This window comes from Gopherus evgoodei, chromosome 2 (assembly GCF_007399415.2).
Source record: "Gopherus evgoodei ecotype Sinaloan lineage chromosome 2, rGopEvg1_v1.p, whole genome shotgun sequence".
Taxonomy (NCBI): domain Eukaryota; kingdom Metazoa; phylum Chordata; order Testudines; family Testudinidae; genus Gopherus; species Gopherus evgoodei.
Genome location: NC_044323.1, coordinates 84952934 through 84969990, shown reverse-complemented (window position 1 = coordinate 84969990; position 17057 = coordinate 84952934). Strand labels below are relative to the sequence as shown.

Genomic DNA, 17057 nt, shown 5'->3' with positions numbered 1-17057 from the left:
TCTTGTGGATCTCTGGTGGGAGGCCCACAAAGGCTGATTTCAGGACCAGTACTTGAAATTCACAGTTTGATTATGTGCTCTCTAGGAAACTGGCAGAGCAAGGGATCCCCCAGATAGGACCTCAGGACAGAAGGGAAAAAAGTATCAAGTCCATAAAGATCACATATGGGAAGACCAGGGACCACAGTGCTCTGTAAGTCACTGAGAACAGGCCAGTTCTATGAGGAGATGGACTAGGTGATCAGCAATGTCCCAAGCACACAGTCCTGTTTCAGAACTGCAAGTCAGCGTAGGGAGATTCATCAGCTATTAAAATCTGCACCAGCTGTCCCCACTCCTCTATTTCTACATCCATTTAACATGATCTCCTTAGTAAGCCATATTTCTGCTTTCTCCTGGTGACCCCCATTCTCTCATAGAGACAAGCTGCTGCAGAAACACCCTCTACCAGCTTTCATGCCCTATACCTGCGTCCTCTTCCCAAAATGAAATTTGCATTAATGCCAACATTTGGTACAGACCATTGCTCCAAGTTGGACCCCGGCCTTCCCACCTGCTTGAACAGTGGCCACAGACAGAAGTCTGAAGCATGCCAAGCTGCAAGTGGTTTACTTTAATAAGTTGCTAGCCAAGACTACTTCTGAACAGGTGTCCAGAAAGGACAGACAAGTTCTCTCACAATACAATAAAAGAATGCAGAGAAAGCAGCTCAGATTAGTGCAGTTAAGAACCATGGGCTATGCCCCCCTGAAGTCCTGCCACCTCACACAAATGAGTGCAGCACCTTTATGGATGCAGTAATTCAAGTCTGGCTTTGCAGTGTTGGCTCTCTGACTCAAGCTAGGCAAATTTGAGTGGTCACACTCAGATGCCTGTCACTCAAGTGAACTGTGCAGTGAAGGCAAGACCATGGAGAACAGTCTTATGCCAAGGGTTCATATATTCCACATCCAGGGTTTGTGCATCAACATCACCAAGATCTTTCCCTTTTCTTTCCATTCCTACAGCCAATTCTTTCATGCAGGCTCTCATTATATTCTGCTTTGACTACTGCCACCTCCTTTGAGATCTGGAAACCCTGCTTTACAATGAGAGATTAAGAAGCTCAATCGATTTAGTTTAACAAAGAAGATTAAGAGGTAACTTGATCATGGTCTCTGAATACCCACACAAGGAGAAAATTTCTGATAGCAGAGGGATCTTTAACTAGCAGACAAAAAAGACATAGCAAGATCCAATGGCTGGAAACTGAAGCTAGACAAATTCACACTACAAATAAGGCACAATGTTTCACAGTAATGGTAGTTAACCATCGGAATTACTGACTTAGGGATGTGGTAGATTCTCCCTCACTTGAAATTTTTAAATCATGATTGATGTATTTCTAAAATATATGCTTGGACTCAAATCAGAAATCACACGCTTGATGCAGGAACTACTTGGTGAAATTCTATGGGGTTTTTTTATGCAAGGGGTCAGACTAGGTAATTATAAGGGTCCCTTCTGACATTAAGATCTTGAATCTATTAACCTTGATCCCCCTGTTCTTGAGCAAAGAAAAAAAATTTTTTGCTGGTGCTAATGTGCTTTAATATCTTGAAAGGCTGGTAGAACTCTCTCTAACGTTACTCTTCAGGGGCAGGGTAAAGTACAGAAAATTTCCCCATAATAAGAAGAGTTACTGACCTGTATTTAAAAAGGTCTTCTAAAGTTATGAATGATTACTGGATGCACACTCACTTCCACTATCCTTTTCTTTGGGAGTTGGTTACCAACTGCTTAAGGTAGGATGTAGATGGACATCTCAGTGCATCTATCTTAGGTATTTCTAGGGCACCCATCACTATGGTAATTTACATTTACGTAGCATTATACTTGGACAATATCACAGCTGACTGTGCTCTTCAAGAACCTTGCCCAAGTTCTTGAAAATTCTCTTCTCTTTTTTTTCCTTTTAAATTGAGTGTTACTAATTATTTGTTTATGTGGACGGGTTATGGGAAAGAGGCAGACTTTGCAGCATGCTCTGAAGAAGGACAGGCTCCATTTTATCTCCTCCATTAGGTTGCTCTGTCGCTAGGGCCCTTCACAGGGTTGCCAACCCTCCAGGATTGGCCCAGAGTCTCCAGGAATTAAAGATTAATCTTTATTTAAAGATTGTGTCATGTGATGAAATCTCCAGAAATACATCCAACCAAAATTGGCAACCCTAGCCCTTCAACTCTATCTCCTAGAAGGATATAGTGTACATATCAAATGTGTTAAGTATAAGGTATATTTAAAGTATGGAGATGCTAATTTCCCCCACCATGCCCCATAATTTTGCAACTTGACTGTAGGTTAGGATACCTTCAAATAAGTAACTCTATTACTAGAATGCTTTGGGATCAATTCTTTCCTCAGTGCAAACACCTAACTCTTTTCAACATTAATTAATGTAACTACACAAATAGAGTACACCTATTCCAGTGGTCTGTAGCTTTCCCATGTGGCAGCCAAATATTTTTTATTCTTTTCACCCATGTCAATCTAATCACTCTTATCAGTTCACAGGAAACACATTAGCTGGTAACTGCTCCTCACTTCCTCAGGTGCCAAGCCTAAATGATACAGAGCATAAACTGAGCTTTGTGTAGCTCAAAGAGGTGTGTTCTCCTATCAGTGGATGTATATATAATTCCCACTAACTTCTGAAACTTGGATGCTGTATGTGCATATTAAAGAGAGAATAAATTCCAAAGCTTTAACGTTGATCATGTCTCCCCTAAATTAGCGGCTGATGGTCTTGCAGCACACTTGGTTCAGAAACATTCAGTGAGGGCCATAAAGCATCCCCATACTGAGAGGAAATGCTGACAAAGGAGTATCCCTCCACCACATGCACCTTCATGTAACAACAGTATTTTCTGTATGACAATAAAGTTCCACAATAAGGTTAATAATTCTCAACATATAAACATATATCATTAATAACAATGTATTTCCCTATAGCCCGGATCTTAACCTAGATAGCCAGTAGAAATACCCATGGGAGTGGATCTAGGGGCAGGAAAACACAACAAGGATCTTGTGGGATTTTCCTAGGATTGTTGAGGTGTCTCCTCCTGCAGGATAACCAGTGGTCCTGGCCCCACAAGCTACAAGTCCCATAAGATTTGCAAGAACAGTGCCATCTGCACTAACTCCTTGACAATGTGGCTTCGTTGAAGCTATGCTGTCAGCAGTATCCCCCAAGCCATCAATGTCTCTGGAGTGAGTGAAAGGAAGTGTGGAAGGGGCAATGAAAGAGTTAATATGTCTTGTGGTTGTATTCACTGTCCATTGTGGTTTTGGTAAGGCGTCACCCCTGACACCCTTGGCTTTCCAAGGGGGGCTTATGGAATCTGAAGCAAGAAGGGATGGTGACATGGTTGTAACTAATCCTTCTCTCACAGGATGTTCATGAGGAGGGGAGAATCTGCAAGGAGAGGACACTGTGCTCTAATTACTACCTGAATAGCCTGGCCTTATGCTATTGACACCTTCTTAGATTATTAAAACTGTATAAATTTTTAAAATGCAGTTTGCTCTTCACTATGGCTGTTGTTTTTTTACTGTTTGCATTTCTCTCAGGTAGAAAAAAATAAATTCAATTAAGTCAATTACATGTATGTTTATACTGTATTCATTTTCACTTTCAGGTTCTCAGCGCTGCATACACAAGTATTGTCAAATGAGTTATTCAGTTAAAAGCATTTTATATTTTATTTCCTGACAAACAAGTTGATTTAGCATCTCAGTTTTCTCACAGGAGAATTCAGAGCTTTATTAACCCTAACTGTCTTTGTGAATTTGAGAACATGGGTCAGTGCTTCAAAGATTAGGTTTCCTCTTTGGAAGCCAATTTGAGATTGTAAATGAGTTCCCGTTATGAGAAGGAAAAGGTTAATGAGAATCCTGTAGATTAGATATGCTGTTCGGTAGGGGACTGGATGGCTCAGAGGATTGAAAGTGGCCTACTGAGCCTTTCATTACAGGTTTTAACTTGGCTCAAGTTAGATCTCACCAACTGACAACTCTTTAGAGGACTATATAGAAAGACCTGGAAGTCTCAGTCCATTTCCAAAGCTTTGTCTTGACTCAGAAAAAAATAGTTGAGTTTATGTCAGGTTTAGCTAACATGCTATCTAGGCCTGACCAAAATTTGACCTTTTTCATAGTGTAGATACATGATAAGACATTGTAACCTTCGTGCAGCTGGTTGATTTATAATGTAGGGAAAAGCCCTACTAGGTATGGGTCCACACATATTGCCATCTCAATGGGTACTGACACCTCTCCAGCAAAGAACCCAAAATTGCATGGGCATGAAGCTCAAACTACTCTTTTAACTCTATCTCTGCCTGTCCAGGGCATGACTGAAGCATAATTATGAAGTACTCTGGGGAGCGTGTACCATATGTGGTCACTAGTGTATGTGTTCTGTGGATATACAGGCGATTGTATCTAGACTTACCAGTTTAACACCATTCTTAGCAATATACTTCAACATATTACATTTTCTCCTAACAATTCTTGTTTCTTTTTCTTCTCAGACAAACCATGTGGGGACCCCCCATCCTTCCCTCACACGATCCTGTATGGTCACACTGGGTTTGAAATGGGGGATGAGCTGCTATATGTTTGTGCTCAGGGCTACGTCATGGGCAACAAAGACACTGCTTTTACGCTGCTCTGTGACAGCTGTGGGGAATGGTATGGGCAAGTTCAGGCCTGTGTCAAAGGTAAGCTTATCTAGCATACACACCAAGATTCCTATCAACCATAGCTGTCAGGAAGTCCTGGTCTGGCTGATAGTGTCCCAAATGGTACGAGATATTTTCAGTCCCCAGGACTTGACTGCAACTGTGCGCAGTTAAAGGTGTTATAGCAGTGCTGCGTAACAGTGCTTCTCTAGCTGCTATGCACCAGGTGATTCTCCACAACTTGCCCTCCCAATGGCCCTTAGAGCCCTTACCATGCAGTAAACCTCAGAGTTACAAACACCAGAGTTACAAACTGACCAGTCAACCACACAGCTCATTTGGAACCAGACATACACAAATCAGGCAGCAGCAGAGACCAAAAAAGCAAATACAGTACAGTACCATGTTAATGTAAACTACTAAAAGATAAGGGAAAGTTTAAAAAGAAGATTTGACACGGCAAAGAAACTTTTCTATGCTTGTTTCAATTAAATTAAGATGGCTAAAAAGCAGCATTTTTCTTCTGCATAGCAAAAGTTTCAAAGCGCATTAAGTCAATGTTCAGTTGTAAACTTTTGAAAGAACAACCATAACATTTTGTTCAGAGTTACGAACATTTCAGAGTTATGAACAACCTCCATTTCCGAGGTGTTTGTAACTCTGAGGTTCTGTACCAACCCAGTCACCTCTTAGATATTTTCAGGGGGACCTCAAGACAACTGCTTCCACTGAAGCTGTGCAGCATAATATAGGTGCTGGGTGGGAGTGGGGAATATATAGTCTATACTGGTAACCAGAAGGCTGCGCTGGGAGGATCTTACTTTAGGCAGCAATAGGATACTCCTCCAGAGAGGAAACAAGGGTGTGGGGAGCACAAAGTAAGGGCTAGAGAGAAAACAAATTGAGCACAGCAGGGGTGCTGTGTGGAGGGGAGCACAGAGGAGTGCTATTAGGGACAATATGGGGACACATTTGAAATAATCAATGGACAGTTTGTCAAATAAGCTGGTGGTCTGGAAGGTCACCTGAGCATTCTACAACATTGGTTGTTTCCTCTGTCGCTATCACCCTTATACAAGGAATAATTCGGAAAAACAACATAAAATTCACCAGGATGCACAGAAAGGTCTGCAGCAACTCCCAGACCCTCCCTCCCTCCCTCCCTCCCTCCCTCAAGACCTCCACCGTGTCACTTTATCATCAGACCATAATAAAATGCATCATATCAAATGGACTGATGGATGCATTCAAACTTAACAACATAAAGTATAAGCAGCTAAATAACTTCATTTTCCAGGGCAGCACTTTAAACACAGAGTTCCATATCACTTTCTAATATGGCAAAAGGTCCAGGGTTATCATGTCTTCCAGTGTTTGTTCAACAACCAGGCACTGTGGGTTTAGGGCCTTTGGGAACTTCTGTTACACAATTAATAGATAATAACAGTAACAAGGCAGAGTGATAAATATACTAGTACCAGTATGCTCTGAAGTCATCAGCAGAAGCTTCCTTTGTGGGAAGCAAAGACTAATTAAAATTAAATATTTTAACCTTTAGTGCTATGTTTATCCCTGGTGCATAGGCTTTAAAACCAATGGAGTTACACCAATGGTGAATTTGGCCCTATAAACTTGCCATCTATATATTTTTTGCAAAAGAGTGTGGATCAAACTCTTCATGCTATTGCACAGTGAAGTGGAATGGGTGTAACTAAGTGCAGGATTTGGCCCTGCATATTGTTGGGATTCCCTCCAAGACCTCTTTCCATTCCACTTCCCAATAACTCAGTTTGACTTCACCCTTTGTCACTCAGGTATCTTAATTTGGCATACAACAATGCTATGCTAAGTTGATCAGACTCAAACATGGTGAAGGGGAGGGAGAAAAATGGATGCAGGGTACATCACAGCTCCAAAGTTACTTAGAATCCTTCTCCCTTTTTATACATTACACATCTCCTTGTATTTACTATACATTGTATCACACATTTTTGGCTTGGCTTGGTTACTTTGCAGGAACCAGCCCCTGTGCAGCATGTACTGACCATTATTCAACTTCCTCTTTACCTCATCTTTACATTCCTTGTCCCTTGTTGTCTAGTTCATAGTAAATAGTTTCCTGCATGTTTGCACTACAGACCTTTCAGGGCACAGCTGTACCACTGCAGCTGTGCTGCTGTAAGGTCTCCTGGGTAGCCGCTCTATGCTGGTGGGAGAGAACTCTCCTGCCAGCATAATTAAACTACCCCAACAGGTGGTGGCAGCTATGTTGGCAGGAGAGCGTCTCCTGCCAACATAGCACTGTGCACATCGGCGCTTTTGTTGGTGAAACTTATGTCAGTCAGGGAGGTGTTTTTTCACACCTCTGACTGACAAAAGTTTTACCAATAAAAGTGCTATGGAGACAAAGTCTTAGTTGGTTCAGACATTCTGTCTTCTTAGCCTACTGATCTATTTATTTACCTTATTTTGCACAAACATTCTGTTTTCAACCTGATTATTTATTTCCTTCCATAATTCTCTCTTCCAAAAAATGAGGCCTCGGTCCATGTGTTAATTATGCATGTCAGGCCAGGCCATGTCAGGCTATGACGATATGTGCATTCCTTTAATAAATCCAGTATCTTTGAAAAATCCAAAAGGGAGGGATGCAGTTAATTTAAGAAACTAATTACACTGTTTTATCACTTATGGTTTCCTGATTTTATGGAATCTTAAGCCTTTCACACTGGAATTCAATGTATCAGTAGTCTCTGGCAATGAAAAAGATACCACTAACTGCTGGTAAAGGCATCTTTTAAGTGTTAGTTTCTGATATCCATCATGTCACTTCCTCTGGATATAATTTTGACCCCAAAAACTTGGGTACCAGTTACTGGCTATTTGTTCATGCAGACACTCATGCTGACTCTGTTGACTCAGTGTTCCACCCAAACAATTCTCTGATTAGGTTTACTGTCTCCTATTTTCTTTGTTTCCTCTGGTTTGTGGGGGCTGACCAGCCAGATTTGTCCCAGGAGTGTCTCCCAGTCTTTTTGGGGTCATAGGAGACATGATCATTCTTTCTGGTGAGCCAGATCAGGAAAGAGACAATCAATTTAGGCCAAGAAGGAAGGGAGTGGCACTGAGTGTAAACAACTTGAATGGAGTTGCATGCATGGGAGAGAGGGCTGGATTTGGTTATTAGCATATACAGAAGTGTGAACACCATTCCCAGCTTACTAGATTTTCAAGCCCTAGGGCAAAGTGGTACCTGCAATTCAAGTTGTACGCCATCCACTTTTAAAGTGCACCAATGATGGTCATCTCTGTGGATTTATGAGACTTGATCACGTCATGTATGATGTTGCATCATGGTGCCACATTGCTGTTGTGCTTTTGCTGGAGGGTATTCAATATGTTTTACTAGAGTTCATCCTCAGTTTAATAACCCTGCCTTACACTCACTATCTTTCTTCTCATTCTCACAAACCTCCTTTCTCTGCAGTATTGGGCACAATTCCCATTTACTGTAAATAAGCTCTGGGCATGTGCCTCCAGCTATGATGTTAGAACCAGCCCCTTAGCAGTGATCTGCTGTTTATTATTTTGTATTTGCTAATTCTGATGTGGGTCTCATAGGTCTTTAACCTACGGTACTTGGTTCATTTACTTAAGGAAGGGAATTAACTGCTGATGTTATAACAAAATCAGAGGTTCATTTTTCAAAGCAGTTCAAGGTAGTTAAGCCCAGAGACTGTTAATGAGCCAAATACATTGTTTACCAGATGGAGTGGACAAGATGTGAATGCAGGTTTTGTATGTCTTGTGCTATGTTTATTTTCCACACACAACACCAGAGTTGCTACAGCCTGGGCTACTGGAATGAAAAACTGGATTTTGCACTTCCCTTTGGATACTTAAAGGCAGTATACAGTATATATCTGAAAACCCTATGTCCTTTCATAGTAAAGTTGCAAGAGCTGCATATATAAAACATGGTTCTCTCAACTATAGATATTGCTGTGTTATCCATACCATTATGTTGTCACTGTTCTAATGTGACTCCATCTTGAAATCTGTCAGAAACTGAAATTTGTGCAGAATGCACCTGTCTGCTAATTTTTTGGTCCAATCCTGCAAAGTGTTCAGTTTCTTCTATAAAGAGCTGAGTGCCTTAGCTCCCATTAATTTTAGAGAGACTTGGGGCCTAATCCTGTGAAGTGTTCATTACCTTCTTATTGCTCTCTAGAAAGACCTAGGCAAATTGGAGGGAATTCAGAGATGCTCAGAATTAAATCCTATAATCTAAGTTTGGAATCATCAAAGTTGAGCAAATTCTCTCTTTGAATACATCCCAAAACCACCTCCATCACATTCGTGGTGTTATATTGCATTGCAAGCTTATTTTAAATTTGTTGTCCACTATCACCTCTAGGTTTCTTTCAGCATTACTGATTTCCAAGTATCAACCTTCTAATAAATCAGTGTTCCATATTGTTTTTTTCAAGATTAGCTATCTTGCATTTGTCCAAGTTAAATCTCATTTTGTTATTTCTTTCCTGTACCTTTCACTCATCTGTTACACTTCACATAATTTGTCTGTCTTCATCATCCAAATGAGTCTTCTCTGCAAACCTAATTAACACACTTTACTCCCTCCTCCAGTGCATTAATGAAGATGCTAAGTAAGACCAGACCTAAAATTGATGCATATCACCCCTCTTTAGACATCTTTCCTACAAAAAACAAAGAGCTCACAGTTAGACCTGGTCTACACCAGGATATTTTATCTAAAGTTTCTCAGGCTTTGTCTATACTGGCAACTGAACAACAAAACTTTTGTCTTTCAGAGGTGTTAAAAAAATTCCACTCCCAATGAGAAGCATTAGCTTTGTCGGCAGGAGAGCGCTCCTGCCAACACAGTGCTGTTGTCAGCAAAACTTTTGTCTTTCAAGGGGATGTTTTTTTGTCGGCAGGAGAGATGACAAACAGCATCTACACTGTGCACTTTTTAGTGGCATGGCTGTAGCAACACAGCTGTGTCATTAAAAGCTGTGTAATGTAGACATAGTATCGGTTATTCAGCTCCACCAATGATAGGAGCACTAGTGTAGACAATGCACCACTGACATCTTAAACATTTTTGTCACATATTTCTGCTCCTAGCAGGCTTAGACAACACAGTTCTTAAAATGCTTGCAGCCCTTTCTACTCTAATGCTTTCATTATTGCCATCACCAGTGGGAAATTTGGGGGCAACATACACACCTGTAGACAGCCAACCAAAGCAGGGGAAACTGAAGAAGTGTTTGGGAAGGCTGAGAAAGAAAAGGGGGTCGGGGGGGCAGAGAGAGAAGGACTAGGCATCTTCCACCAATAGATTTTGAATAAAGTTTGCACAATTTTCTGAATTTTAGAAAATTTACAAAAACTTTAAAACTTGGAACCAAAAAAAGTAAGCTTATCTATATCTGTACTTCAATAAATTGCCACAACATGGCCAAAATTTGTTCCTTTAAAATGTTAATTTTCCTGCACCAAACCTCTTAATACTCTCATACATTTCTCATCAGATGCACACAGAAACATACAAAAATATACTGAAGAAGTCAGCATCATTGTTAACAATAAAACAAAGCATGTTACCCGCATCCCATACGCAGGACACTGGGGCTCTAATACCCATAGAACCAGACCAGCCAAACACCCCTATCTCTGTACAATCATTTCACGTGAGGGTTTCTGCTATATAAAAATCAAAGTGTTTTCAGGTACTCTTCTGGCACTGAGCTTTCTTTAAACGTAAAGTAATAAATCCAAGCAAAATGTCAATTGTATTGGTTTTCGTCACTACTTATTTTCCTTCATTTATACATTACCTATGTAGTCTGTAAGGTCTGTAGGGCAGGCACCTTGAATTTATACCAGTCTGTAAAGTGCCTTGCAACTATTGGTGCTAGCCAGATAAGAATAGTAACTTACTGTGTCTCCCATGATTTATCTTCTATTCCTTGTCAATTGTCACTCAACATTTTAATTTTCTTCTATCTCTTCATCTGTCTCTTTCTGTTATTTTCAGCATTTGTTTTTCTGCTGATTAATTTTTCTGTCCTTCCCTCCACCCTCCTCTCTCTTGTTGCCCTATTCTTTTCCCTCCCATTAGGTTGTGTCACTGTGGTCTTGCACCTGGAATCTCTCTCTTCACTGACAGCCTCTTTCACTGGAGTGTCTCCTCTTCCAGGGGTCTGCCCGAAGTCCCCTTCCCCCCACCCACTCAAGTTCATTCCTCTCTCTCGCCTTGGGTACTTTTCACCATTTGATCATCTGCTTCACTGCCTCATACTTGTGGGTCTCTCCACTTCCCTCTCCCGTAGGTTGGTGGCTCTCACCTCTCTTTTCCCCCTTGGGACTCTTTTTGCAGTTGCTCTCTTCTTCCCTTTGTAAGTGTCTCTCCTTAGGCCCAACTGGAAGCTCCTACCCTCTGTGGGGTCTCGCTCCACTGTCTTCATACTTGGCTCTCCTCATGGCATTCCCCACTGGGGCAGGGGTCTCTCTTTTCTTCAGTGGAATCTTTTCCCACCCCGTTCCACACACTTGGAGGTCTCCATTTCCCTCTCCTGCCCCCCTATTCCCCTTAGACATTTGTTTCATTTATTAGCAGTCTCATGACTCATTCACAGGTGGGGGAGGGTCTCTATTCTGCTTTCTTTTGGTCCTGAGGGAAGTGTCTTATTCCCCTTCACTGCCCCTACTTGAGAAGCACTAATGCCCCATCAGAGGATACCAAGCTTCACCTCCGCCCCATGGGGCATGTTTCTCAGCTGCTCCCTTGTTGGAGGAGATGGAGAGAATTTCTGCATTTTTCCTCCCTATTCTCCCTTGCCTCTGGCACTTCCCTACATTTAGCCCCATTTTACTGTGGGATAGGGAGCCTCCCTCGGTCCTTATTGCTTGGGGTGGACTCTCAAGTTTACCCCAGCCTGTCTCTCTTTGCCAGTAGTGGGGTCACTAGGTCCATTCCCCCATTCTTCTCTAGCTGGTCACCTTGGGGTGCTGGTTGCCCCTCTTTGCTTTTCACTGACAGGAAGCACAGGGAGGAGTCCAGGAAGGAGTAGCACCACAACCCCCCCTGTTGCTAGGAGGCCAGAGGAGCTGCATGGTCAGTCTGTCTGCAGGACCAAAGCAGCTAAGTGGGGTCACGAAGTGAAGCAGCAATGGCAAAACTACACCCCTAGAGCTTCTATCTTAGGCACAACCGTGCACCCACCTCAGTTTTCCCTCTCAGGTAACCCAAGGGTTCTACACCAGGCTCTCTTGCCTCCACTGATCACACCAGTCCATGTAGTAATTAAAATCCCAATACATCTCACCCTTTGATATCTCACAGATCACACATCAGTGCCTCCTACCATACCTTGACTCTCTTCAGTCCTCTTCTGTCTTTCTGCTAGGGTAGCCTCCCCCCAGCCCTTCCAAATGGAGCACAACCCCACTCTTCCCAGTGGGAACCACCACAGCCTCTCTGCTGGGAGATCATCCTATCCAGGGGAGCATCCCCCTCTCCTCCAGCCCTCTTACTGTTCCCCTGGGCCCAGTTCCTGGTGTGAGACTGTCATAAACAGATAGCTAAGGGTTAAAGTTCTTTTACCTGGAAAGGAGTAACCTGAAACACCTGACCAGAGGACCAATCAGGAAACAAGACTTTTTCAAATCTGGGTGGAGGGAAGTTTGTGTGTGAGTTCTTTGTTCTTTGTCTTGTGTCTGTCCCTCTCAGCTATGGGAAGGATTTTTCTGTCTCCTGCTTTCTAATCTTCTGTTTCCAAGTTGTGAGTACAAAGATCATAAAACAATAGGGGTTATTGTTTTTTTTCTTTTGTATTTACATGTGTGTAGTTGCTGGAGTGTTTGGAATTGTGTTCTTTTGAATAAGGCTGTTTATTCATTTTTCTTTTAAGCAATTGACCCTGTATTTGTCACCTTAATACAGAGAGACCATTTTTATGTATTTTTCTTTCCTTTTACATAAAGATTTCTTTTTAAGACCTGTTGGAGTTTTTCTTTAGTGGGGAACTCCAGGGAATTGAGTCTGTAGCTCACCAGGGAATTGGTGGGAGGAAGAAGTCAGGGGGAAATCTGTGTGTGTTAGATTTACTAGCCTGACTTTGCATTCCCTCTGGGTGAAGGAGGGGGGTGGAGGGGGAGCTTGGCTCTCTCTCGGTACTTCTGTTTTCCAGGACTGGAAACGGGGAGGGTGGGGTCCCTCTGTTTAGATTCACGGAGCTTGCTTCTGTGTATCTCTCCAGGAACCCAAGGAGGGAACACCTGGAAGGAGGAGGGGGAAGGGAAATGGTTTATTCCCCTTTGTTGTGAGACTCAAGGAATTTGGTCTTGGGGTCCCCAGGGAAGGTTTTGGGGGGACCAGAGTGCCCCAAAACACTCTAATTTTTTGGGTGGTGGCAGCATTACCAGGTCCAAGCTGGTAACTAAGCTTGGAGGTTTTCATGCTAACACCCATATTTTGGACACTAAGGTCCAAATCTGGGAAAAATGTTATGACAGAGACATCAGCAGGTAAGCCCCTCCCACTGCCCCTCTGCGTTCAGTCCTTTCTGACCCTCACCTTCAGCCTTGGTATATACCGTAGCTACTATGCTTAAAATGCTACAGTGCCACAGCTGTAGCACTTCAGCGTAGGAACTTACTACAGTGACCGGAGGGATTCTCCCATTGTTGAAGGTAATCTGCTCCTCCTCCTCCTCCCTAAGAAGTGGTAGCTGGGTCAATGGAATGGCTGTACTGGGGGTTAGGGTCATCCTGATGATCTCTCCCAGGGGTGTTTCTCAAAATAAATAAGTTTTCCAATAATAATTTGCAATTATTTAGCACCTTAGAATGGAGGAGCTCAAGTATTAGTCATGCTAAATATCCCTGTGGATAGGCTTTATTCTAGTGTTATAGGTTGGGAAAGCTAAGGCACAGATAGGTTAAGTTATCTGCCCACCTCACACAGGAAGTCTGGGGCAGAGTCTACAATAAAACCATTCTTATAACACCAGGCCTAGAAAAAAGGGGGAAAAGGGGTGAAGAAAGCCTACAGCCACCTCCTCCCAGGCCTGGAAAAGGGGAGAAAAGCACCTGCAGCTTCCCCCACCCCCCTGGCTGGGAATGGGGTGAAGGACCCCAGAGCTGGTGTGGGGCCTGTGGGGGAAAGGCAGATGTGGGGGCTGAGAGTGTGTAATTAATTGCTGGGGACGATGGACAGATGTGGAGATGAGGGGCTACAAACTTAACTAGAATATTGGGGTTTGAGGAGAAGCTGGAAGTTCTGCGCTATCAGGCAGATAGTGATTACTCCTGCAGTCAGAGCCAAAGGCACTTTACTCAATACATTCGGGAGTGGGCAACACTAATTCTCTCTCTCATATATAGTGGGTATGGGTAGGGGGAGTTCAGAAATCAACAGACAGCCCCCCCCACAAAAGACAATAGTCATTTTTTTGTTTGTTTTAAGTCTTGTGATTTTGGGAGTCTGTCTCATGATGTTTTAACTTTTAGGGTTGGCAATGCTGCTCTAGTAAAACTCTTGTTGTCTTAAGTGGGAGCAGAATTAGGCCAATAAACATCCCTCTTGGAAATCCCATCCTACACATTCTGGCTCTCAATCTTCGGGTGAAATCCTTTTCCCATTAAAGTCATTAGAAGATATGCCATTTACTAGAATGGAGCCAAGATTGCACTGTTGGCTTTTAACCTTTAGAAAATGTATCTTGTCTAGTAACTAATACTTTCAACTAGGTCTACATAGTATCTTACCTCAACTCCTCCACCGTTCCAACATGAAGTTAAGTTTGTTAACTCCTCCCTGCAAAAAAAATCATGAAACTGCTTAAAAATCATGGACTTTTTTTAAAATTGGGATTCTTTTTATTTTCCTATTTTTAAAAAACATTTAGGATAGATTTGGGACATGTTTTCAAAGCTTTTCTCTGCAACCACAAAGGCTAGATATTTCCTTTTTTTTTCAGAGTGAAAGCTAAGATTCTCACTAAATGACATTACTCCAGGAATTAGTGCTTTAAGAAAACAAACCAAACATTGTAAAACTCATGATAAATTTGTAATACATGCCACTGACTTAATTTACACTAGCTGAGGATCTGTCTCTGCAACCAGATTTATTTCTAATTTAGATAAAAAATAACTCAGCCAAAGTGGCCCATTGCATATAGTTTCTGACATAATTTTCAAATGAGTTCCTTTGCTTTTTTTTTTTCTCTCTCTCTCTTTGTACATAATTCCATTCAATTACTAAAGCTTGGAACTGGAACAGTATTCAGAATTTCCTTGTCAACATTTCACTGCTTGTTCAGAGAAGTATCAAACCTCTAAGAAGTTAGTTCTGGTAGAACTTTCCACTTTTTAAAAAAAGGATTGAGCAGTCATGACACAACTGGACCAGACAAGTAAAACAGAAAGAGACTCTCAAAATTCCAGATGGTGGAATGGTGGAATACAGTGATTGGTGTTACTGTCTCCATTTCAGAATACACATACCTGGAATGTTTGGGATCTGCTCAGTTATTTCATGTCATGAATAGACACCGGCAGATACTGGATAAAAAGGAGGAAAAGTCAAAGCAGTTCTCAGTGAAAATGAGTCATCACTAGTACTACAGCTGTTACATTTTCAAAAGTGCCCTAGACCCTGTTTACATGGAGAAGCTTTAGTGAAATAAACTAGGATGTGAATGTAAAGTGCAATAGCTATTCCTCACTAGCTTTGCATGTGGACAGTTTTATTCTGGATTGAGTGCTTTCTTGTGGATAAACTTAATTCACAAAGACACTTTTACTGTGGAATAAGAGTGTCCATATGAGGAGATAGTGAGGAACAGCTATTGTGCTTTACAATCACATACTACCTTATTTCACAATAGCTTCCTATGTAGACAAGCCCTTAGGCTCCTATATGCATAAGTCACTTTTGAAAGGTGATTTAGGCTTCTGGGAAGCCTGTTTTGCAACCTTAGAATTAACTATGAAAAAACTGAGAATGAATCAAAAGAATTTAATTAGAATTAAAAGGAAGTTGGGTTATATTTGGTTGTTGATATTTTCTGGTACAGCAGAGAAAAATAATCACTAAATGTTTTTGGGGAAAATGTTCCAGCAGAGGCCCATGAACAGAGATTTTCAGATGCTTTGATGCTGGAAAGTGATTCTATTTCAGTGAAAGTTTACTTTTGGGAACATGTATCACAACTTTTATTGCAGCTGATTCCTGTCAGAAATGAGGGACCACAAAAAAGATACTGTAATCTAATGCCTGTGTGGAAAAACCATTACATTAAAATGACATTTTCCAAACAACTGACTTGATTCTGAAACTGCTCTGAGGGAGTAAATACATAATCAGATTAAATGCTTTTACAGATAGAGGCCACATAGACCAATAAGGAGGACATAAGTCTGGGAATCAAAAAACCAGGTTGCTAGTCCCAATGCTGCCAATGACTCACTCGGAGTTTGGGTAAATGACTTCACCTCCTTGTGCCCTTTTTTGTCTCCATCTGTAAAAAGAGAATAATTATTCTCACCCAGCTTTGTAAAACATTTTGAGATTTCTAGATGAAAAGTGCCATGTAAAAGCTACATAATATTATGATTACTCTACAAGCTTTGTTTGTCATATGTTACTATTGCCCAGGTTAATTCATTAATAAGTGTACAATCTGAAAGATTTTGAAAGAATTAGCATAAGCACACTGAACAAAATAATCCTAAAGTTTGACATTTCGTTGTAGACAATGGATTGTGAATACAATGAAGTACATCAAAAATTAATAAAGCAACATGCTGCAAGAGGCCTAAAATGTTTTACACACTTGAGGTAACACACTATGCTTTTTAATCAAGATATTATTGAGGGGAAAAATGGTTCTATATAGTTATTTTTCTTGCCATTTCCCACTCTGAAAGGGCACTGTGTTAAAACTGAAAACACAGGGATTTCAACCCAAACAAAGCAACTTTAGGCAGAGAACAGGAAGATACGTTTTTGCAATTTATTATTTTTTCTGCTGCAGTGAAGAGAATGTATTTGTTTCAGAAAATATATCCTGAAGTTTAGGATTATAATAAGGATCTGAAAGCTGGTATTTCGCTGTCTTAAAGGGTGAAAAGGAAACTATCACTTGCTAAGTGACAATGTTCCTTTTTTTTGCCCTAAATCATTGGTTCATTATAGACCAATGGTTCTCAAACTGAGAGTCGGGACTACAAAGTGGGTCATGACCCTGTTTTAATGGGGTTTCCAGGGTTGGCGTTCGACTTGCTGGGGTCCGGGGCCAA

The 17057-nt window shown here is 41.5% G+C and overlaps 1 protein-coding gene across 1 annotated transcript in view; it reads left to right on the top strand.

The window, feature by feature from the left end:
* Nucleotides 1-17057, top strand: part of SUSD5 (sushi domain containing 5) — a 77019-nt gene that overhangs the window by 48337 nt on the left and 11625 nt on the right. The window contains exon 4 of the mRNA XM_030549351.1: nt 4575-4763. Within this exon, the coding sequence (XP_030405211.1) occupies nt 4575-4763 (189 nt within the window). The remainder of the gene's footprint in view (nt 1-4574; nt 4764-17057) is intronic.